Source organism: Oenanthe melanoleuca, chromosome 11, assembly GCF_029582105.1.
Source record: "Oenanthe melanoleuca isolate GR-GAL-2019-014 chromosome 11, OMel1.0, whole genome shotgun sequence".
Lineage (NCBI taxonomy): Eukaryota > Metazoa > Chordata > Aves > Passeriformes > Muscicapidae > Oenanthe > Oenanthe melanoleuca.
In genome coordinates, this window is record NC_079345.1 from 4368913 (window position 1) to 4394781 (window position 25869).

The 25869-nt window shown below is 43.2% G+C and overlaps 1 protein-coding gene across 2 annotated transcripts in view; it reads right to left on the bottom strand.

Annotated features, from left to right (window-relative positions):
* Positions 1-25869, bottom strand: part of CMIP (c-Maf inducing protein) — a 130205-nt gene that overhangs the window by 25217 nt on the left and 79119 nt on the right. For both annotated transcript variants that reach the window (XM_056500524.1, XM_056500525.1), the window contains exons 4-8: positions 9140-9301; positions 7946-7987; positions 5285-5347; positions 3820-3900; positions 459-562 (exon numbers count right to left, since the gene is read on the bottom strand). In XM_056500524.1, the coding sequence (XP_056356499.1) occupies positions 459-562; positions 3820-3900; positions 5285-5347; positions 7946-7987; positions 9140-9301 (452 nt within the window). The remainder of the gene's footprint in view (positions 1-458; positions 563-3819; positions 3901-5284; positions 5348-7945; positions 7988-9139; positions 9302-25869) is intronic.

The following is a 25869-nucleotide window of genomic DNA, read 5'->3' on the forward strand; positions in this document are numbered from 1 at the left end:
ATGAGGGGACAGAACTGGATAGGCATCCTTGGGAGATCTCCAGGAGGGCATAAGACAGATATTTTAACCCTGTAAATCCAATGGCTCTATTTATGAACAAGAGTAAGACAAATCATCAATTTAATTGATGTGGTGTTCCTAAAGTCCTCCCAAAATCTCACACTTGAGTGAGCACTATGAGCTTGAAAGTTCTGCAGAGACTTTGAGTCCAAATGTATATGAAGAACGTATGCACAGCAAAGTCCATTTGCTTGCAGTGTGGAAGGAGGCAGAAAACCCCAGCCTTATCTGAGAATGAGCATTTTTAAAAAGAAACTTCAGCAACACTGCCTGATGGACTTGATTTATTTGCTGTTTTCCAGTATCAAAAAGCACCAGCTACTGTTAACAGCCAGAAAAGCAGGGCTGGGAGAAGTAACACACCAAAGCATGGACACCATAAATTAAACATAGCTAACCTGTGAATAAACTTCTTCACCACCTCCATTCCAGCATTCAGCTCATTCAAAGACAGAATGTACTCCTGAGTAAAGAGCCGCAACCGAGGGCACTTCCCAAAATCCTGTCCAAGAAGGAGAGACTCGGTGAGGATGGTGAATGTACATCAAAACTGTGGGTTTTCAAAACAAACCAGCTCAATCACAACTGAATTCACATTCCTATTATGCTGACAAGCTTCAAGAGAAGAACATCTCTGCACACTGAAGTAATGTTCTCCTCACTAATGACAGCATTTCCAATCTCTTCTTTCCTTTATACCCACTTGGAAAACAAAGTTCTGTATAAAGAAACAAACAACTAGAAACCAAAAAAATCTCACCTATACTTACATTTATGATGCACTTTTCAATTCATATTTTGATTTTGAAATAGATTTTTTGTTTGGCACTTTTGCTTCCACTCCTAAGTACAGATTTTTAGAAATAAAACTTAAAAATATATTCTATTTCCATGTTTGGCATGGGCATCTGTTCTGATTTTAGAGAAAATAATTTTGACATGCTAGCAATATGCAATGAAGTACAAAACCAGAGATCTGCTTTTTCTCCAGGGATTTTACTCCAGCTGTGGATTTGACAGGTGAGCTCTAGAGTCGTTTTCTTTAAATCCTGCAGTCAGACAGGCACCTGCTAACTGAAATCCTGCATCTCCTCACATCACATGCTATTTTTAGATGTGAAAGGAATAAATTCTGCTGTCTGGTGAGTGTTATTCCACAGCACATTTCCTCACATTTACACAGGTGTAACCTTATTACACAGGTGTTGCAGAACTACAGAGCTGAATTTCCAAGTGGGGAACAAGGTCCACTGAGGACAAACAGGCACTCCCAGCTACTCCTCCAGCAGCTGCCTGTGGAAGTTATTCTGAAAAAAATTCATAGCAACTGAAATGTTAAAGAAATGCCACAAATGGTAATGAACCAGTGGTGGTCTGTAAAAGGGATGACCAACTCCCAGAGCACTGAAACCTTCTGTTAACTCATTCTGGTTTCACTTCTCTAGCACAACCTGTATTAATACCTGCTAAGTTTTACAGCCAGAGAAAATGAGCAAAAACTTGAACATGAGCTTAGGCTGAACAAGGTCTCCTTCAAGCCCTAAGTGTCTCTCTGCTGGTATTGAATGGATGCCTGGTAACTTCACCCAGAAAGGAACTGTGGGCAATTCCACATCATTATAACTAACATCACTAAATTTTAACAGCTCCTTCTGTCAGGTGCAAACACACTTGATCCAAGGGCAATGTGTGTTTCATAGAACATTTGATTAATTTCATGAACATGCCCTGCAAGACAGCTTTTGCAATTTTCAATTTGCTTTTGAAAGTCTGCAACCTGTCCAAGTGTCCTAACTGAAGTTGGAATCAAAGTCCAAGAGATCATTGCCAACCTCTGTGAAATAAAATATCTCCCTAAATTTAATATAATGCTCTATCACATACCAAATACAGAACAAGACACACAACCAATACTGTTTCCCCAAAAAAATAAAAAAGAAAAAAAATTGAAAAAAAAAAAAAAAAAAAAGAAAAGAAAAGAAAAAAAGAAGGAAGGAAGGGCTTATACTCAAACATTTGGGCTGACCCTACAAACAGCTAAAACCCAAAGGTTTGGGAGGCTGCTGAGCACTCCTCACACAACAGCCTCCAGTCCTGCATGGAACCAGTATTATCACCAAGACAAAACCTACCCTTGTTCTTTTGAGATGTTAAAATCAGAGATAAATGAGACACACTTTCCCCATTTTATAGGTAGAAAACTGTGGAGCAAAACTTGTTGGGAATTTTCAAAGGCCAGAGAACAAACTGGAGGCAAAGGTGGGAAGAGCCAGCTCAGCCTCCTGCCCCAAGGACTGCACAGGGCCTCCTGTGGTGATGAAGTTTAGTGTCCTCCTAAAGAGTAACTTTATTTATGTGCACACACACACACACATTCTCTAAAGCACTATTCAGTACAGAAGTCTCCAGAGAGTGGTAAAGTGCCCAAATCCACTCCAATTAATACCTGACACCATAAATTCTCTGACTACACACTGCGGTGCAGACATGTTGATTTTCAATGTGCAAATGTTAAGTATGGTAAATATACCCAATTCTCTGAAGCTAACCAAATACAAGCATTACACTATGCATTTAGATTTTATTTGAGACCCCTCAAGAGCTCTGGATGCTTTTAAAAAATCAGTTTGGAATCCAAGAATAACATTTACAGAATATTTCACTGAACACTACAGAATATTCAAAAATGTTTACATGTCTGCAGAGTGCTGGCACAGAGCCAGGAATATGACCTTTTTGCCATCTTGGGCTTTCTACCTAGTTCTGTAAACTCCAGGAGTTAAATAATAAGATTGGAAAAATAAGAAATATGAACTGTTTTCTACTGGGTTCATGCTAATCACAGCATGACAATGGATGGTCTCTAAAATTATGTCAGTGAAACAAAGTTGATTATGAAGTTACAGAGGTTCATCCTTGAGATCGCAGCCAAATCAACTGCCTTAAATATTTTATTTTATTCATTCATTATTCTTTGTCATTGCATTGTGAAGCAAGATTTCTTCATGTAACTTAAAAACATCGTCAGGAAACTTAATATGCCATAAAAGCTGGAGAGCTGGTAAGTACCCCAGATCTCTATTAGGAAAAGAATATGGATCATGTAAGAATATTTTCAGAGTTTGGGGAAGGAGAATCTGGTCTACAGGGTGGAAAGCAAAGCAGGGCATTTATTTCAAACACTGACAAGGAATTGATCAGCAATGAGAAGAGAGAAAGTCTGGGTAAAAACAGCCACAAAATGACAGAGTACCTATATCCTGTAATGAGAAGGAAGAATAGCAGTAGAAAAGCATAAGGAGATTCAGGAATCCCAGCTCACTGGATGTGAGCTTGAAGAAAAATGGAAATCAAGAAAAGAAAAAGTGTTGAGGGCCCCAGCTCAAAATGAACAAAGTCCCTATTCTGCTTTTGTTATTTATTTGATTTTAAACTGTTTTAACTGCAAGGATGGCATGCAGAGAGTAAATAAGGAGCCAAGGGCCAGGTGGGAGAGAGCTGGAGCTGCATATGCTGGCACTGCTGCCAAAAGAAACATCCCTCAATGGTTTTCTTAGATGTTTTTGAGGATCCCACTGAAAGCTTACTAGTTCTGCCCTGATGAATTAACTAACACACAATTACATGCAGCATTCACAATTTGGGGGGCAGATATAGATACCACAGCACATAACAGGCAGCAGAGCAGCTGCTGATCACAAGAGGTATGGCAGTAAAGCTTCTCCAAACTGCTGGAGCTCCCATGGCAGGAGCACTCACCATGTTGTGTTTGAGAATCCTCTGCACCACCGGGGTGAAGACCTCGATCACCACCATGGACCGCGGGCGCTCTCGGCAGTGCTGCAAGGAGCAACAGGTCACATTTTGGGAGCTGCAGGAATTATGGAGATGGGTCTCCCCTGGCTTCATACCCCACTTGTGGATTACCCCAGGATTAACAAGATCCAAGGGCTAAATTAATTTTTCCTGAGATTAAGGTACTCGTAACACTGCTCCTCTTCCTATGAATTTGCTGGCATCTAGTAGAAGATTCCCAAGGGAGCTCACAAACTGCAAATCCCCTTCCCTATCACCTATTCTTCCCAAAACTCACTGCAATCTACCATTCTAGGGTCTTACTGCCAATAGCTTTAAAAACAAAGGGGTTGGGGACAGGAATATATGATCACACAGGCAGCGTAATGCCACAAATCTCCTTTCTCTGGGATCCAGGCTAAAAACCTGTGGTGGATCTTGGATGGTGCCAACAACCCACTCTCTCACCACAGGATGAAATATATAATCATAATGTATCAGAATAATTCAGGTTGGGAAAAATATCTGAAAGTCATCTGGTCCAACCCCCCGCTCAAGACAGGGTTGATTTTGAGCATAAATCTCCTTCTCATTACTCTGTCCACTTCTGTTCTGGGAAGTCCATGATCTGTTTCCCGTCCTACAACTACACACATTTACAGACAATTAGGTGCCCATCTCTGAGAGAGATCAAAGGCAAAAAATCCCAAATAAGGAATAAAAATGCATCAAGTCTGAGGCCACTGATGACCTAAGAGTGCTTATAAAAATGCAAGTCAGAGGAATTTCTGTCACCTGACTCAATTTCTGTAGGAAGAAGCAGCTGATGAGTAACTCTGAATGGGAATTACAAGCAGCATCCAGAATATTTGACAAATGCATACCCAGCCATCAGTAAGCAAATTTAAGCAGACTTGAAACTGAAACACAAACAGGCCTTGAGGAAAAGTAGTATTTTTAATCCACAAGGTCTGCAACCCAAAGTACTCCGAAGTTTATGGATAAAGGATAGAAAATGCAGTACAAGCATGGATTTACCAGAAAAGAGGATGAGTCCTTATGATCTTCCCACTGCCATTACCCAATGACAAAAAGACCATAAGGGTGAGTTGCACACATCTGAACAGAGTGGCTCCAGTGATTTCTGCATTAGCTAAACACAGAATGCAGTAGGACACCTCTTGTACCCAGACTGGGGTGTGGGAGTCTCAAAATTTTAACTCTCACACAGTATCAGGACAAAACAGTCTGATATACTAAGTATATGATTGTATTTATCATAATGGTGCATTCCAGTATCATTGCTTGCTGACCAAAAACTGAACTCAATCTGGGCAGGAGGTAAGAAGTTAAAGAAAAAAACCTCCTGCTCAAAGAACTACATTCATATACAACTATGAGATTTCAGAAAACAAAGCTGTTCTGATACCTTGCAGAAGAATTCACAGAGGTCAGGAGGAGGATGGTTGTTTTCCAGCAAAGGTGCAATTGCCTTTAAAAAGAAAGGGAGAAAAAAAGAGAAAAATTGAATTTCAAGGCAGCAACTGGAAAAAGCATATTGCAGGGAAGTATTTTTCTTGAGGGGATAAATGCTCACTTTTAGAAAGAGACAAAGGAATAGAGAGATAAATTAGAGGTGGGCCACGTGTTTATTTTACAAGTGAGCTCAAGCACACCTCTGCTATGAATCCTCAGGAAAATTCTGCTTTTAACTACATCAGAGTAAATATGTAAAGCAGGCAAAGGAGTGCAATATTTATAATGGTTTAAATGGAAACAGGAGCAGACCAATTGCTTTAGGATGTAATAAAGCAAGGATGAATCTGGCTCACTGTGAGTTAGAACATCTCCCTAGAAGAAAAAACTGAACACCACCACACACATATCTTTTGTGAAGGAGTTCAAGCTCTTTTTTTGTGAGAAAGAGCTCACTAAAAGCAACCTAGCACTGTTCTTACCTGGGAGGACCCTATTTATCAAAATCAAGCATCTAACTTTATAAAAGCTGAGATCAACCATTCCTTTGTTGCTACGCAAACCAATGTGCTGGGTAAACACATTAGAGGTCATACTTGCCACTGAGGGGGTAATGAACTTATGCTGTTGTTACTTCCTTTGTAAACTAGAAAATGGTACCAGAATAATATAATTCTGTGTGGTGGTGCCTTCAGGCTTTTCCACTCTTCAGTCACAGGGATTCCCAGTACCCATTTCAACAGAAGACACTGAACACAGCAGCCAGGACATTTTGTATTAAGCAACTGAACACCAGATATTTTATCTGGATGGCACCTGGGGTTTTAACCAAGGCAGCCTGCTTTGGTTTTTGCTCTCCCTCAGCCCTGTGAGTCTGCTTGTATTGGCTGTTTCATACACAAACAGGTCAAGATTAGTGTGAATTTTAACAAGGAAACAAGCACATCTGCAAAGCTCTGTCTGGCTACATGTAAGAACTATGATACTTATTATCATGTGCCATCCTTCTGCAACTTCACTCCTCCTCTGGTGGTGGCCCAGCCACAGGGGACTGATGGAGAACACAACTCCATTCAGTGAGACCAGAACATCCTCACAACCCATCCAACACCTGAGCTCAAGATCTTTCCTGAACCCATCTCTGGAATTGTTTGCTTTAGGATAACACCACCACAGACACTCAAGCAGGTGATGGCTCTGCCTCTGTGGTCAGTGTGACAGCCTGAAAGGACCTCTTCTGTGTTTTCCTCACGAGTGCCATGGTCAGAAGCATGAAGCAGATGGTCAGAAGCAGAAGCAGACACGTGCTGTGCCACGTTGCCCAGCCGTGGCAACACGTGCGTCCCCATCCTGAGCAGGAAGGGATTGGCTGGGATATTGATCTGCCCCAGCACCATCCACAGAAGGAAAGCTGGTCCCATCTGCATGGCCAAGCACTGTGTACTTTCCACATGCTACATAAACACACAGTATTAGCAATTCTTTCCAGGAATAGCCCAGGTTATCTGGGTAATGGCAGTGAGCTCTGAATGCCCAGGAACTGCCAGCTCCTTAATGGCTTGGGCACAACCTACATGAGGGCAGGACTTGAACTGAAGAAGCCATCACCCAGAGCAGAGGAATAACACAGGCTGAAAGGACCTTTGGAGGCCACCTCACATCTTTCATTAAAAAAATCCTTCCCCAAAAGCAACCAGCTGCAACTGGGGGCCTAAACTACCCTTGGCACTAGAGTTAAACGAAGGTTATAGAAAAGGAAAGTAAATTCTACCTCAGAAACTTATCTCAGTGGCTGATTCCAGCTAAAAGGGTATCTTAAACAGTAGTTAAACACAATTAACACCTACTGGCAGACACCTGACACCTTGTTATTTTGCAGAAAGAGTCACAGAGTTGTGATAAAATCAGGTGGTGGTGAGGCTCTAGATTAGATTACTAGGAAAATGTCCTAAAAATTGCCAGAGAAAGAAATTAAATCACAGTGATGGAGAACCAAGTTCAACCTCTGATAAACGAGATTTTATACTTTGTTTCACAAGCAATAGAGCTGCCACTTGATTCACTTATTTCTATGTCTAAATATATGTGACCTACAAAAAAGAAAATGTTGGAGAGGATATTTTTACAAATAAGTTAGCAGAGAGTTAAACTGGAATGACACAAGAGCAATCCCTTGCTCACATACCTTCAGCAATGGAGACATTCTGTATATGGTAGTAGCATTAGCCCCTCAGGAAACTACTCAGTCTAAGGGTTTTATAGGGCACATCTGGAAATGATGGGGTTTGACTATTTAAAGTACATATATAGATATGGATATTGCTGTGTAGCCTCCTAAGGAGCCCATTTGGAGAGACTGTTAACACTCAACATGCTGTGCTCTCTCACAAAGGCTGACAGAAAGCATTATTGTAATTCATCCATGAAACATGAAAAGAGAAATTACAAAAATGACAAAAAATAGACAAATAGTTTTCATTCCTGCCTAAGCTCAGCAGCATCGCTGGAAAAGCTTTCACATTTGCCCTACTCCACTGGGGCAGAGACAGGCATTAACAGAACTGCTATCAAACAGCATCGATTTGTCCTCAGCTTTTGACAGAAAGATACTCACCACAATAATGCTCTCATGGTCTTGAGTGGTTAAGTTGTTGTTCTGAAAGAGTTGAATAGAAGAAAGATGAGTGAGTGAAGAGCACTCTTGACTTGGTACACCAGCACACACAGTCCTCAGCTACCACCAGACAAAAGAAGAAAGGCTCAAGACTCAATTGCTTATTTTCTGAATAAAAACCACAGCATTAAAATTATTCTCCTAAAGGAGGTGGTACATTGCCTGCTATGAGGAGTGGTGCAAGCCTTCATTTCTCCTTCAGCTCAGCACACAAACACCAGGATGCCAGAGGTCTCAATCACTTGAAAAAGTAAAGTCAGCAATACATTTCTTTAAAATGTTTTCTTAGGACAAGCTCTACGCCTCTACAAAAATTATTAAAAGGATTGTTGTGGTGGGTTTTTTTGTCGCCAGTTTTCCCAAAATTCTTTCTTTAAACATGGTACCAGGAAAAGCCAATAAATTGACTGAGAGTCACCTATGCTACCCCTATGAAGAAGATTTTGCTCTGTGCTTTTTCAGCAGCATGACCCATCCAGAGGTTACACTGGTGTGAGTTGCTAAGATTTTTGACTACAGCAAGAAAAAACAATAGTGGATTTTTTTGCTTGTATCAAATCCTTCTGCTGTCACATCAGAACTAAGACATGAAAACCCTGCTTGGCATTACAATCCCTGTCTACGAAAAGTAAAACATTTGAATCAGATGTTATAGGAGGAAGACAGATAACTCTGAAGAAAAATGCTTTTCTTTACCAGAATTAGTAAAAATAAAATAATTACACAATTAGTTTATTGGGGTGTATATATTGGTACAAAAATTATTGGTCATGGAAGCAAAGCCAATGGAACAGAAGTCAAAGGGAGCATTACCACTGGCTTAAGGCATGAGTTAAACCCATGATAAATTTACCATAGATAATTTAAAAAAACCAAAGAACCAAAAACCAACCAACCAAAAAAACCAAACCAACAAACACAAGATAAATGGGACTTGTTTTGTTCCCAGAAATCTATGTAACATGGGCCAAATTCTTCTCCTCAGCAAGTGCAAACTCCACTCAAGTCAGCAGAAGTCACGAGCAGACTCACGGGCAGAATTTTGACAGTCCCAAGTTAAAATAAAACCCAGCCCCAAACTTTTAACTGTTTGTGTCTCATGTGAGGGTGCCAGGAGCCCTGCTGAGGCCATACCTCTGAGAGCAGCTTGGAGACAATCTCCAGGGGTGCCTGGTGGATGGAGTCGTCCTGCAGCGGGGACGTCAGCGCCATGTCCACCAGCGTCCGGATCTCCTTCAGCACCACCTCCCAGCGGCTGGGGTTGCTCAGCACCTTCTTGTACTTGTAAATCTTCTTCTGCAAGACACAAAAAGGGCCACACTGACACCACCATAAACTCCCTGAACTGAGCTGGGCTTCTTACTGCCCAGGGGGTCTGCTCTGTATTTCCAATTCTGCCTTTTCTGGTGGCTGAAAAGCTGTACTTGAAACATTTAAATGGACAAGAAAACCTTTTCTCTCTAAACAAGTTTCTTCTGTGGAAGCAATGAGAAACCATGATTCTTTTCATTTCAAAATGAGTTTTTTAACTCCAGAGCATCTTTCTTTTCATCATCTCCTCTTGCAAACACCTTCTTCCTCAGGCTAACAACAAATACCTGCTATTGAACTGTTTATAAAGCTTAAGTTCTTTTTAAGAGACTCATTAAGGAAGGGGGAGAGAGAGAGGCCATCAAAACATCACTCTTACAGATCCTTTATTGTGAATGTGAATTCACATTCATAATTCATTTAAATCAATTTTACCAAAGCAAAAAAACCTCATAGATCAAGAGGCTTTTTTTTTTTTCTGTCTTGAAGGAGCCTGAAAAGTCATGTTACACCCTCCAACTGTAACAGAATCCAGCTTGTAAAGTCTCCAAAACTTCCATACAGCTGCATTTCCACTCTCAAGAACAGCATTCCTGATTGCCTAACCCCACCTGCCCCAGTTCCCTGCAGCTCCTGACCATGTCCAAGCTATTTCACCAACTGCCCCATCCACAGAGCAGCTGGATAAGCAGAGGCAACTCTTACTCTTCAGCAGCAATGTGACCACAAACTACTGGAATAGAGGCTGCTTTATATTATAGAAAGCAATCTGTAGAGAAAACCCACCCACCCAAATTTCCAGAGGTGGCTTGATGGCACTCTACAAGTTCAAGGAAATGATGGTGAGTGTTAAAACAACACTTCTGAAAACCTGAAGGGCACATGAGAGCCAGGAGGGGCTCCACAAGTGCATGGAGGCAGTGCCAGAGGCAGGGGAAGGAGCTCTGCACTGAAGGGACACCATTTGATTTAGTTCACATGTCCCTCCACTAACTCTCTCTGCATAAGCTCTTTGCATGAGCCTGGTCCTCTGCAAAAAGGGATGTTCAGAAGTCTGGACACATGCTCAGGTTTATTTAACAGCACTGGCTGGACATGCATGTTTACATGGAAACATCAGTGTTTTGCACTAAAAATGGATCTTACATTCCTCGGCAGCATTTCCATGAAAATCACATAACCTGCCCATTTTGTGCAGCTTGCAGATCTCACCTGCACATTTTGGGCTATACATAAAAGTGTAATACAGGCTCTGCAAACAGCCTGTTTTGTTTTGCTCTGGAGCTCTGCAGCTCCTGGCATTTCCCCCTGTGCTTGCCCAGGGCAGTCCCAGCAGGAACCATCTGACCAGGCTGGCTCTCTGCTTATCAGCCACTTCCTTCCCACCCAGAGCAGACCTACTGCTCAACAGCAGTCACCTCTGCACCCCCACCTGAAACACAAAAGAGAACAATGCAGAAAAATACAGATTCAAATGCACTGGGCTTGTCTGCATTGTTAGAGGGGGGAGAGGAGAGTGGCACTAGGCTGACATGTAAAGGCTGATAAAGCAATCCAATTATCTTTTTAATTAAATTCATGCCAAGTACAAAAGCACATTGGCAGTGTAGTTTCACACTTTCAGTGCGTTTTAAGCCACTGAAAAGCTAAAGGAACATAAAAACATGCTGCAGACATTATCAAATGTGTCTGGGATTTCAGAACTGCACAAAAATCTTTGTACTTCTGAGTTCCTTGGGACAGAACAAATCCAACGGTGATTTTAATCTACCAGCACTACTTCCACATCACAGATTTCCTGGACTCCTTAGGAAACTTCAATCATAGAACTTAATTTCTCTTATTCATATAGTGCCTTTATTTATGGTCTCTTTGTTAGACCCACTCCAGCACTAAATCTAAGACAACCAGACAGTCTCTTAACTGGAAACAACTCCTTTCTGTCTAATTGAGGACACTCAACCAAGCTAGCTCAAGAGATACAATTTCCAATGCTGAAACTTATTCCTTGGCCCTGTACTGTAAAGCAGTCAAACTCAAAGCAGAATTGGAAGCTGACAAAATGTGGGGACAGGGAGGATGAGAGTTGGATGACTGGGCCATTGCATCCCTACCTCTCAGGGCTGCCCCTTTTTTGGTGAGTTACAACTCATTTTCAGAGCAGCTCCTTCAGCCTAAGGGGCAGCTGCTGAAGGAAACTCTTGCCCAACAGGACACTGCTCAGACAACTCCACCACAAATATCCTTTTGCTGTCAAATCCACTCTTGCTTGGGGTGAGGGAGGAGCAAGGGAGTTTTTCTTTCCCTTTTAGAGATGTCCATTAAAAGTCAGAATTCTGATGATGCTGATGTACATAAGAGGGAAGACAGCAGGAGCTTCACCCGCTGCCATGCAGAGAAGACCAACCAAAGCTGCTGCTCAGGGCAGGCAGGGACTCAAAGGAGCATCAAGGGACAGACACCTCTGCAGAAACACTGAGCCCGATGCAAGCACAAACTTATCAGTGTCTGCTTCACATTTCCAGCACAAAGGACTGAGTGGCACTGACAGACTGAGCTGCAGTCTGCAAACGGCATTACAGGAGTCTTGAATGATGGTGGGAAAGCAGCAGAAAATAAATAAATAAATAAATAAATAGAGAAGCCATCCCCAGGAGGGTTGAACTCTGCTGTCCTGAACCTTTGGCCATGGTTACAGTGCTGTTTTTCTCAGCAGAATGCTTTTCACTGTTGAGCGCCTTGCTGAAAGCCTCAATTAAAGCCTGAAACCTATCAGTGGGTTACAGAAGCAATTTGCTGTGTCTCAGCAAGCACTTAGGCAACACTGAGCCATCTGCTCCATTCTACCTGTGATGGCTCTGGAGCAGGGAGCAACAATCACTCACAAGCTGAAAAACAAAGCTGCCTGGCAAAGACCCACATGGAGAACAGGAATGTCAATCCAGGGGTTCACCCCACCCCCACCCCCCCATCCCGATGTCAGTGTAAAAGATGCCTTCAGTTGCTGAAAAAAAAAAAATTACACATCTACCATTAATATCCTGAACACAAAAAAACCCCAGGGTAGGAATCCCATTCCTAGTGGGATTTCACTAAAAGCAGCGGCTCCTGTGAAAATTTATGCCAGCGAAAATGAGATATGCCAATTTGGAATTTGACCCTCCTAGTTACTGACCAGCCAAAGCCACACAGCCAGTGTCACTCCAAAATCCTACCATGCTGACTTTAAATGCAAAACCACTGAATTTATTAAGTGCCCAGAAGAAGCAGAATGAGGAGAATAAGTGACACTGACAGGGCATCCTTCATTCTCAAATCATTCTAGTTAATTAAGTCTTACAGAAACTCAAAGACCTAAGTCTCAATCCTCTTTTACAGGAGAAAAGAACTGAAGTCCACATATCAAAATTACTTTTCTAGATTTATTAAGCTAGGAAATGTGACAAAAATCTATAAGCAGTTGGTTTTACCATCAGTGCTCAAAAGCCTTTGAACACTGCTGTGAACACAAAGTTCAAGAGAGCCTAGGAAACTTTCAGCTTTTTTCAAGTAAGATCTTCATGTGCTTTTCTATCCTATAATGGCTTCATCTTGTAGCCCTTGCTCATACAACACTTTCTTGGACAAGAATGATAATACTGATATAGTCAACAGCTAAGGAAAATGGACTCTAATGCACAAAATCAGCCAGCATCATACATTTGCCTTGTTCAGCCCTAGCAAGACCTTTCATGTTAGGAACATCTTAAAGCAGCCCGCACAGCACACCTGATCCAAAAATGGAAAAATGAAGTTAGCCTTTTTGATGACAAAATTTCATCCCTGTTTTGCCACTGCCAGCCAGGGAACGTTCTGTACTCTCAGGAACCTGTCTTCCCATCAGCAAATACTATCTTCATTACATAAAGAAAATTAATGGCCATCCCTAATGCTGAAGAGCCTGCTAAATTCTAGCTTTCTTCACCCTTTACCACATGCAGCCTGCAAAGGATCACTAAAGTCTTTAGCAGGGAGGTTCCTGCAGGAACAGGACAGACTGCAGCCCCTGCAAGAACGGGACAGGATTGAGCCCCTGCAGGAACGGGACAGGACTGAGCCCCTGCAGGAACGGGACAGGACTGAGCCCCTGCAGGAACGGGACAGGACTGAGCCCCTGCAGGAATGGGACAGGCTGCAGCTCCTGCAGGAACGGGACAGGATTGAGCCCCTGCAGGAACGGGACAGGATTGAGCCCCTGCAGGAACGGGACAGGACTGAGCCCCTGCAGGAACGGGACAGGATTGAGCCCCTGCAGGAACGGGACAGGATTGAGCCCCTGCAGGAACGGGACAGGATTGAGCCCCTGCAGGAACGGGACAGGATTGAGCCCCTGCAGGAACGGGACAGGACTGAGCCCCTGCACGAACGGGACAGGATTGAGCCCCTGCAGGAACGGGACAGGATTGAGCCCCTGCAGGAACGGGCCAGGACTGAGCCCCTGCAGGAACGGGACAGGCTGCAGCTCCTGCAGGAACGGGACAGGACTGAGCCCCTGCAGGAACGGGACAGGACTGAGCCCCTGCACGAACGGGACAGGACTGAGCCCCTGCAGGAACGGGACAGGACTGAGCCCCTGCACGAACGGGACAGGATTGAGCCCCTGCAGGAACGGGACAGGACTGAGCCCCTGCAGGAACGGGACAGGACTGAGCCCCTGCAGGAACGGGACAGGACTGAGCCCCTGCAGGAACGGGACAGGCTGCAGCTCCTGCAGGAACGGGACAGGACTGAGCCCCTGCAGGAACGGGACAGGACTGCAGCTCCTGCAGGAACGGGACAGACTGCAGCTCCTGCAGGAACGGGACAGACTGCAGCTCCTGCAGGAACGGGACAGGACTGAGCCCCTGCAGGAACGGGACAGGACTGAGCCCCTGCAGGAACGGGACAGGCTGCAGCTCCTGCAGGAACAGGCGCTGCCCTGGAGGGCTGTGGGTGCCAGCAATTGTTTATTTCTTGCTGAGCAACGAGAGCAGCTCCAGCAAGAGGGAAAGGTCAGGCTCCCGCACAAAGGTGCCCCCAGCTCATTGCGGGACAGATGACACAGGCTAGTGTTACACTTCGATGTTGACAGTGCTTATGTAAAATGGAGGTGCCTCTTGCTAGATGCAAATCTGCAGAGATAAAAACAACACAGAGAGCAGACTCTGGAAAGGTTTTCTCCACTGCAGCAGAACATTTTGTTCAAACACTGTGTAACCAGGAACAGGAAGAGTTGCTGGCGATGTTCAACACACATGTTGGCCTGTCCTACAAAGCCCAGGTGCACCACGTATTCTGCAGCATCACCTGCTGGCAATTTGACCTTTAAGTCATTATCTTCATGAAAACAAAGAGGGCGTGGCATCCCAAAACTCAGTCATACCCATATTCTGCTTTTAATATTAGCCCATATTACTTACTTCACGGTAAACTGAAAATTACCTATGGGTAACTTACTGATAGCAGAATTTTCCCTGTTAGTCAGAGGTGGACTTAAATCACCAGCTGAATCCACTGAAAGCTTTTGGAACTATGTTCCTACCTGCAACATTTACCAATATGAAAAAAAAACCAAACAAACAAACTTACCTGAAAAGACTAAGTCTATAGAAAGTCCCAATCCAGGCAAAGGGCTGGGGTTGGGATGAGATTATGGAAACTTTTCTAAATCGGGGACTTCAAACTGCTCATGCAGCAGTAATCAAACTCTTCTTGACCTTCTGAAACAGAAGTTCTGTACAGAACAGTTCTGTACAGAAAGACTAATGTGCTGCTCTCTAAAATAGATGCAAAACAGCAGCAGTAAACTTTTGCTCTCCACCATGTTTTCAGGTCACGGCCTTTTTTGTGTATTTTCATTCTACCCAGTGCAAAATGCTGAAGTACATCAACTTCTCTGCTTCAGTCGCTTCTCTGAATGTAACTGCCCATCTCCCCACAAATTTCTTGCAACAGGCCAGAGAAATGGAGGGAAATATTATAGGATGAGTCCTTCCAATTCTCACTCAGTTAAGGTCTAAATAACACTTTGGTTTTTGCCAGCTCATATAAAATGGTAAAATCCCCATTATTTATTACACTGAGACTGGCACCTGTGAATCTATGGCCTGAATAAACACACCCAGTGACATTCTCTGCCCTGAGCAGCTTGCAGTCTAGATGATTAAAAGCAAGAAAGAGAAAAAGAGCAAGAAAACCAAGGTGATTTCCTTGAGGTCATATGGCAAGCCAGAAACAGAGCAGATCTGAGGTGTTCTGACCCTGAGGCCTCTGAGGCAATTGCTGGATCCAGGCACTGCAAGGAGAAGCACCATTGGCAGGCACTGTGCCTGCAGCAATTTGAATGTTGATACCCTCTTGCTGTGCTTCCCCACCTCACCATCTCTGGCCACCATCTTTTTCAGTCTACCCTGATTCACCTGGCTTTTTCCACCAGTGTGCCACCTTGCTCCAGCTCTCACTAAGCCAGGCAAGAACCCCCCAAGGCTCAGGTCAGCACTGTTCAGAGCTGACAGAGTTCAGTGGGTTCAGCAGGCGGTGACGTGGGTTCAGCTGTTACTGAGGCACGAGCTGGAACAACCACACTGACACTTCCCGCAGGCACAGGGGCTGTCCTTTGCTCAGGTACCCCTGGGACAGTACCACTGCAAAGGAAAGGAATGCTGAAATAAACACAATTTTAAAAGCATGAAACAGAGACAAAATGCATTTCTGCTTGAACCAAGAGAAGTGCAAAGTAGACATGGGACAAGGGGGGGTCACAGGGCAGGCTCCTCAGTCACCTCTCAGCATAACACTGGGCAGCTCGACATTAATGCACTGAAGAACTTGTTCCTGAAGCACATTATATATCTTATCTACATATACATATATATATATATATATATCCATTTCCTTTGCACACAGTTGTCAACTGACTGCCCACCCTTCTGGGCTTCTGCTCTCTGATGTGCTCAACACTACTGCAAAGATAACCTTCAGTAAGAACAGGGGATGAGAGGATGGAATGGGAAGGATATTCTACCCAAGGAAAAGGAAGAAAACCAAAAGAATGAAATTCATGAGCTCTACTGAAGACAAACCTGCATCCAAACGCAGTGTGTGTCTCCAAAAACTGAAAGCAACTCAAAAATCATGGCTTCCTTCTAGCCTCCCTAAGCAGGGAGGGAAGAGGTCGTCCTTGGCAGACCTCCTTGCTACCAAGCAAAGAAACTGGGCTTTGTTTCTGCTGGTGCCTTGTCTTCCTCTCAAACCCAGTGTCTCTAAGATGCAGTAACACAGCGGGTCGAGCCAAACCCATCTCCACCTCAATCCTGCATTTGAGATGCTGTAAACCCAGCTAGAAAACGCAGAAGGCCAACTGTGGCTCCAGCTGCACTTTGCCTGGGCTAATGCGGTTACTCGTGTAATCAGACCTGTCCACAGGGGAGGCATTTCTTGGCATGGCCGACGCTGATGCATTCCCCGAAACCCTCCATCCCTGCTTCCATTTCCTTTTGGCAAACACTCCCATTCTTCAGGCCCCAGTTCCAGCACCAGCTTTACACTTCAGGTTGGCAAAACATCAGCTTTCATCCTGCACACAGCAACTGCTGTTCCGTATTTTTCGTACCAGAGCCAAGTTGGGGTTTGTTTTTAATGTTGCTTTGGCTATGCGGAATTTCACTATGACTGCAGATACTCCAGCAGAAGCACAAGCCACTCCCTGCTTGCAAAAAGCATTGGTAGAGACAAAGCTGGGATCTTGGGTTGAAAATTCCATTTGGTGATATCTCCCCAAATGAAGAAATATTCTAAATATGTTGCCCATGAGCATTTGGGTGTTTTGGGTTGTTTTCTGTTACTACACAAAAGTCACACAACATTTTTTCCTCCTGATCTTGGGCAGGAGAAAAAAAACTTCCAATCAGCTGATGAACACAATTGTCCCAGACATACAGGAAAGGTTTGCCCTAACTGCAGGCTGGTGAGGAGGAAGTTTACAAACCCTCCTGAGTTACTTAAATATCTTCTGCAGAATGCCTGAGAAAAGCCTTCAGAGAGGTTGCTGGCTTCACACAACAGGGCAGGAGCAGACACCCTGCTCGAGCTACAGGACTTGAACAGTCTCTGACTCATTGGCAGAGGGAAGGTTTCAAACGTGTTCAGACACAACTGCCTCCTCCTCTTGCAGGACCTCACTGCTCCCTGCTGCAGCATATTTGGCCTTTTCTCCAGAGCAGCAAATGCCCCACACGGCCACTGTCTGTACGTCAGCATCTCAGTGTTTTGCCAAAACCCACGGTTTCCAGAGAAGTGTAAATCTGATGTTGCTCCTGCATTTGCAGCATGACCCAGAGTCAGAAAAATTACGTCCAAGTCAAAAAAAGGAAAGAGCAGACTATTAGAAAAAAGCAGGAATATAAAAAGCAGTGTACCATACACCCTCCATGCTTTCTGAAGCCTTCAGTGGACTAACTGCATTGAGTGCACAGGAGCAAAAAAGTAGTATTAAATAACTAAAGCACAGCAGACAACATGTGACTGTGGGTTTCAACATGCAGCAAACAGAGCACAGATGACCCAAGGCACTGTGACATTAAGTGCCATCTAGGTGTGGTCCTTGCTGTGTGCTTTTCTGTGCAGAGACCTACAGTTACTGATTACATTATAAAATACCCAGCTGAACTGATCCAGGTTCCTAATTACCTTTTACCTTTGTGTTCTGCATACGATGGCTGTGTCTGTGGAGCCTTGGCATCCACCTCAGCCTGGTGGGAATAAATGACTTTGGCACTGCAGAGAAACGATACAGTGTAGGAAAAAAGGGAGCATGCACAATCTTATCGTCAATGCACTTTGACCAGGTCTGGCAAAGCAAAAAGCTGTGCACAAGGCCACCATGGAGCACAGCCAGGCATACCTGCCCTGGCACTGCACCCTTCAGATCCCACTCAGGCACGAGAGAGCTGGGAAATCACTGGGAAAACAGGACGTGGCCTCATCTGCAGGGCTGTGTGACTGATGCCAGTAATGTCAGGCACGTGAGAACGCTGATCGGAAGAACTCGCCAGCCCAGAAACCACCTGCATCTGGGAGCAAGCATTCACTATCACTGCACAATGTAGTAACTGCTAACAAAAGATAACCTCAGAAAGATAATCTATCCCCTTTTTATTTTCTGGGAAATTCCAGTAAGCTGAGGTAGCACCCAGTAGCATACAAAGCAATTATTTCTTCCCAGATATGCAAAATGGATTTAAAAGCCACGTCATTCCTTAATGCTCTCTACTGCTGGCAGTGGACACCCTCAGCTTTTTCTGTTCTCCTCCCCTCTCACCAGTCAGCAAAATCTTCCAAATGGACGTTTACCCACCTGTTTCACTTTCTCCTCCTTGGCAAATAAATTATTTTGCTGATTTTCTAGCTCCTCAACACCATAAATGGCTTTGAAATTGGCTTCTCTCTTGTGCACCTGCATCATCAATGTCGTCAGCAAGAGAGATGTGCACGGCTCGAGGAACATGTTTGTGTCAGAAAGCTGCTGCAGAGCCTTAGGGAGAGCAGGGACTGGATGCTTATGTGATGCTTGCAAGCATCTTAAAAGGGACTTCAGAAAAGCAGAGTATTTCTATCTTCAGATCACTGGGCTTTGGAGCACTGAATTTTCCAGTTTCTCACAGGGAGATGCCCAATTTCAGCATTTGCATCTGAAACATTCCCATCACTTTGTTCCATGTTTTTATATTACATCTTATTGTGCCACATCAGCACAAACCCCCAAACCTCCTGCAACTCTTCAGCCTACCAAAATGCCACTGGATCTCTGCAATTTCCTTGTTTTCCTTCTCTGCTGCATGATGTGCAAGAGTGAATGAAGACTCCCAGCTTTCTGATCCCAAGACTCACATCCTTGCTGAGAACCAGGGATCACTGGGGTGCTCCCAGAATCACTGCCCATGTTCAGAATCATTCCAACATCTCTGCTGTCCTTGATGGATCTCCCCCCTGATGAGGTTACATAACCTTATCCAGTATTCCCATCTTAAATAAGACAGCAAAGAGCACCAGGCAATGGGAAATAGCTGCAATGCAATGGCTTCTGAATGAAGAGAAGGGAATGAAGAACATACTTGCTTTTGGATACCTTTTTTTTCCCTAATTTTAAAACCATCAGTGTTCTAGGAAAAAAAGACAAAGAGCTGTGACAGACAAGATACACATGAGGTTTACAGCAAGAGCTAGGCAGATGATACAGGCTGTGACACTTGCAATATATGATTTTACAGTTTTCTTTGGGTATTAGCAGCAGTTTTATAATCCCCCTAATACATTATATATACTATAATGTAAGGCCAAAACTGTGCAAGAATTGAAAGGGAAATTTAGAACAACACCTAGATCCCCTTTGCTCCTTCAGGGTCTTGGAGGTCTTCTGACACCAAGAGTTCCCATAACATCCAGAATGCAGAACTGGGCCCCATGGCAGCACCTTAACAAGGCACTTAGCATGTGTCATCTCCCAGAGTTAGTTTTTCACACCCAATGCATCATGTGAGGAGGATAATTACACTCCTGGGAAAGCCTACCAGTCTTGTCCTGTCTCCATAAGCAATCTCCTAAAACCAGATTTTTCTGCAGCCAGAAACCTGAACAAGAGAATAATTTTGGTGCAGCTCAGTATTATGACAGTTATAGATGAGAAGTTGTAATTTGGTGAAATTCTTGGTCACCATGACCTCAAAATCCTGAATTGCAAAGAATTAGTCATAAGGTCAGCCCTGGAATAATGCGGAGGAGCAATTCACCGGCACAAAACCCAAGGATCCCTCTTGCCAGCAGCTCAGCATTCCTGAGAAACAACATATTCCAGCAATTGTATCTGCTCCTCTTCAGAGCTGAGACCTAAGCACACAATAACAAGCTGACCTGTTTATTCAGCTGTTTTTGACACCCCTCTATCTTCAGACCTAATATTAGTTTGAATAGGATAGCATCCAAGTCTAGAGGGGAAAATTTAGAGCTGGTCCTGACTTAGCTAAAGCAAGATAGAAAATAACTATCTAGTTTCTACTCAAATTTCACCACTAGGCCATAAATTGGCTTGAGTTCTGCCTCCATAAAAAAGGCCATTTTGGCAATGCAGGAGGCAGCTATGGGTGCACAAAGCATGTGTGCCTATGGCTGGATGAGGGCAGGGCAGCTCAGAACAGCAGCTCAGATCCAGGCTGGCATCCCAGCATGTTGCCAAGAGCCTCCTTGGGTTGGACAAAGTGCTGTGCTGACATGGATATACAGCTCCCAGATTTGAAGTGATTCACGTGAAGCCAACACAGAGCACAGCTTGTGCTCAGCTGCCACTGCTGCAGATGTACCTTCTGGGAGGAACCTGCTCCAGTGGCCCCCCAGAAAGAGTGAGGTATCTTCCCAGTGCAAAGGTAGTGAAAGCTTAAAAAAAAAAAAAAAATCTAGCCATTCCACCTGTTCCAATTCTTAAAACATTACCAGCATTTCATAAAATGAATAGAAGAAAAAACTTTCTGTCAACATCTTGTCTGTTTTTTATCTGTTCATTTCCACCTCCCAAGTGAGATCAGTGCCTTTCTGCTGTGGCAGCACAGATACCTCTAGCAAAATGAGATACCAGAAACAGAAAACAAGGCCAAGAATTTTCAAGTGACTTCTGATAACAGATGGCCTGAGACTGTCAAACTTGTGCTGGAAAATGAGAGATGCAACAGACTTCATGTGCTCATGAAGATATCTCAAGCCAAAAAGAAAGTAAAAAAAAAAAAAAAAAAAAAAAAAAGACAAAAAAGACATCCCTCCAAACTTAATTACAAAAAATAAATGTTATGGAAATAAAAGGCTGTAAGTACATCAAGATTTCCATTATGTTGCTCCTGAATTTGCAATGAGGTTGTTCAGATAACACAGGGTGGTTTTATCAATCACCAGATAAAACAGCAGGTACACAGAGCTGCATTCCATGTTACCTTTCATATAGAAAAGAACACACCATGCCAGCAAACATCAACTTCACCATGAGAAGAGTCATCAAAAACTGAAAAATGGTCTCACTAGATTCACCAGAAAGCTCAAACTGGTACCAGTCTCACTCCTTGGTAACACAGATCCATTTACACATCCCTTGGATCCCACATCTCCTCCCTACAAAGTCTGAACTAGAACAGCATCATGATGTAGAGGAAAGGCAAGATATCTTAAAAACCTCTTCGTGGTCTCCCATAACTGGTACCCAAGCATTTCAAGGAAGAGTACAACCCCCAGCCAAAAACTTGTGTGCTGCCTTTTATCTGTCCAAGCAATAAACCTGCTTGTCCAAAACTAGTGTGTCATCAAAGCCCACAGTGCTCCCAAAGCCCTGAGGCTTTGAAAGGCAAAACTTAATTCCACAGCTTTGGTTCCCATCATTATATTAATGACTTGCACATAGACACAAAAGGAAAAAGAAAAAAAAAAAGCCACCATTGGCCTAATTGTATCATAATTATTTATTGTTTTACCTCAAAGTAAAAGAAAATGAAAACTTCTCTGTTCTGCGAAAATAGCTCAGTGTTTCAGCTAAAGAAAGCAAAGAAACAGCCAAGAGAGTTATGGTTTTGTGTGCTGGGTAACCACCAAGGAGAGGTCTGAAGTCCAGAACTACCATTCCAAAGAACTGCTGAGCCCTTCAGATAGTTATTTTCACTATGCAGTAGAGCACAGGGCTATGGAATTGTCACAGGGTACCAAACCTTCCTCTCAGATCATAAATTAGGTCACTAAACACACTGGCCCTTTTAACTATATTCAATGTGATTTTTTTCCAGATCTCACAGTTTTAAGGCAAGATTTACTGAGATTTAAAGCTGTAAATTTCTTTAATGCCATAATTTAAATTCTATATAACCCCCACTCCTGTATTAGCACTATTTTTAATCATTACCATGGTGACAAAGCCGTAAAGGTGCTTTACACAAGGAAGGCTTTACCACACTTTTGAGAACAGTCACTCTTAACTTAATATTTTGCAGTTTTAAATTTTAAAGAAGAGTAACTCTGAACATTCACCATTTGATACAAAAACTGATACTCATCCGTGGCTATTGCTTAAAAATATTCAATTCTAATGAACAAGAAATTCATAATCTGGTCACTGTAAAGACCAGAGATCATATCATCACTCAGGTCAAGCAGGACTTTATTTGACAGTCAATCCCTTTGCAATTAATAGGGCTGCTTGTGCATGGAAGTATCTGTTTCCTGAAGACACAGATAGAACAATCCCTATGAGAACCAGGGAAGTATTAATCCAAAATTAAAGTTTTTGAACGAAGGCCAACATCGCTTATTTTAGTATTCAATGCAAAATGTTTGCAAATCCCAAATGAAAACATTGTTCCAGTTTCCTAATACATGGGATTCAAAACATGGAGTCTGGGTTGAAAATGGATTTTAAAGCAAAAGGTAATGTCAGTGCTGACTATGAGTCAGGGGTGTGTATGTATGCAGGATGGGGAGGGGGGCTGCCCTCAGCTCAGCACTGCTGAGTTCATGTGCCTGGTTTGGGGCTTCACAGGCTCTCAGCAACCTCCTACCACCTCCAAGTAAACCCTGCACTGCATGGCATGGGTGGAGAGAGGACCAGATGATGTTCAAAGGTCTTTCCAACCTAAACAATCCTACAATTAACACATTTGCACTGTCTCTGCTAAGAGATGTGCAAACTCCCTGACCAAGCAGCAGCTCTCATCAGGGGACACACAGGCACTGGTGAAAAGCATCAGTGGGAAAGACAAGGTACAGGCAAGCCTTTCTAGAAGATCCAGGTCAGAGGCACACAAAACTCAGTTTGAGTCATGCTTCATGCTTTCCTGCAGACCTGGGTTTGTTCTTTCTGTATTGTGTCAACTCAGGACATTCCCCCAAAGGCTGTCAACTGACATGTTTGACTGCTGCATCACCCAGCTGACCAGAAAACACGAGCAACTCACCCCACAATGAGGGCAGTGTTCAGGGCTTACTATCAAGCACAACAAAAAATGCAACATGCCCTGCATGAACTTCGCTGGATTCTAAAAAATGCAAATCTGTACCTGTTCTCTGCACCAGGACAGACGACCTAAGGATTCTGGGAAAAAACCTCACTGATATTTTCTAACTGAAATGCAACATGGTACGAAATTAGCCAAGTGTACCTTTTAATTAATGGATTAATGGGGCTACACATTTTCTACAGAGGATGGTACCTTTCTGCTTAGCACTACAAATGCACACAAAGAGAGCAAGGCATAAACAAGCAACAAAGTAGATGGATGCTGGCTGGGAAAATACCAGGAGTATGTATTTGCTTAGTTACACGTATCCCAAAGTTATTAGTCCCAGTATCCCTCAAAGCCAAGTTTAGCTGTATCCATCCCCTACACAAGTGTTGGTTACCACTGTATCTGCCCTGGATCTAGAGAGGGAAATTAACTGTATGTGTTATTCTCTTTTGCATATCCACAAAAAGCGTTGTTATCTTTATTGATACACTGCTATGACTTATCAGTTTCCACATACCAAAGATTATGTATCATGGTTTCAATCCAACCTCCTTGGTTGAGAGGAACTTTCCTTACACAATGGATTAATGATTTATATTTGAGAAGCTGGAGAGTTGTTAACATGTTCTGTTTATTCTCTGGACAAACATAGTTTGGCTTAGCTGCAACCAGAAGGAAATCAGGATTTCTAAAAATAGGCTGAGGTGGCCAATAATCCTTTAGGAGTTGTGATATTCGCTGATATCCAGATTAAATGAGGAATTATGAGTAATCCTTAGTGGGAGGGTTTGAAATGGAAAACCCAAAGAGAAGATGACTACATAAGGAACACTCATACTGTCCCTACACCCCTGCTGACTTCAACAAGCACAGTATTCAAGGAAAAAGACACAACTAAAAAGCTGTGTAAGCATCTTGACAGCTAGTTAGCTGGATGACACATAAAACCTCTTGGAGCCAAATCTAAAACATGGATAATTATGTGTTTGGTTCTCTTATTTCTCTTAAACTCTACCATCTCTTTTATTATTCTCTGGGTCGCAGGAAGAAATTATTCTTGATTTTTATTTCCATGTTTGTCTCTAAAACAAAAATAATTTCCAGGGTGCCAGTTGACAAATTTAATTCCCACAGCTAAACCTTAAATGCTAAATTCCCCCATGCTAAACCTTAAAACTGCACCACATCAAAGCTCTCTCACAGACCTTAGCACCTTCCTACAAAACCAAAGTACGTGCCTGAACCTAAAGAGCTTCCCTGAATATTTGAGACACAGCTATTCACTGTTCCTACCCATTTCCCATGTAGCTCAGGGAAAAGCACAGGAAAGAGAGTCAGAAGGACATTGGCAGAATATGAATCTGCACCAATAATTGTAATTTAAGAAGGGGCAATCCCCACTGCTGGAAATTCTCCCAGTATCAGTTTGCTGTCTGTACAGTGGATTCCTCCAGCCTTGTTTGGGCAGGGCAGGAGAAAATTAAACTTCAATCTAGTGCCAAGTACACTGGGGCTCTGGGTTCAGCTGGGCTCTCTAAATGCTCCCACCACACAAGTACAAACAATAGCAAGATCATCTCTGTTGAATGTTTTCCCCTGAACAACTGTTACAGCTATCTGCACCACTTTACATCTGTGTTCTACATCTCACAGAAATGTTTTGACCTATTATTTGTGAGACCACTGGACAAATATATCATTCATCAGCACAACCACCCAATTATAATACAGCTGCAGGGATCTCTCTGCCAACTGGTGCTTTGTGTAAAGGCCCCATTCCAGAAGAATTGGTTTCCTGTTTTTTGTGGGTTCCCTCACTACCTGCTTAATCATCAAACCATACAAATTATGGATTGAGATGAACCTTGGCACCTGGCTCCTAAAGTCATAGGCTACAGGGCCAGTATAGTGATAAACTTCACTCAGGTAGACACACAACTGCACTCCCTCCCTTCCTTCTACACTGACAGCTCGTCCAGCTTCTTCAGCCGATGGGATCTCACTTAAACCTGCCAAAGATCAGAAAGTTACCAGGTGCTCTTCCTCTGAACTATTAAGCAACAAAAACCAAATACTAAATTACCTCCATTTTAGCAGAGAGGAATTTCTTAGTGCCAAGTACCTGGGTAGTGACTTATGGGAAAACACTATTTGCTATTCTTGGTAAAGGGAAGGGCTTTCAAATCAAGATAATGTTTCAGTTGTTTTTAAGAAACAAATTTAATGGGGGTGGGGAGGGAAGCAGGGAAGCAAAAATAAATTTTACTTTGCACCAAGTTAAATTACTCAGAGTTTCCCAAAATGAGAGGCTTGGGTCAGAAGCACTGGAAAGTTTAAGAAATACTCCTTTAAAAACAACTCCCACAGAGCAAAGCTCCTTCTCCATGACCGAAAGGCATGTAAGCAAGCCAGGTCACTCTGTCTAGCCTGGCTTGCTTGCTTGCTTTTCCTTTCTTCTTCTTCTTCTTCTTTTTTTTTTTTTTTTTTTTTTAAGAATTTATTTGGTGG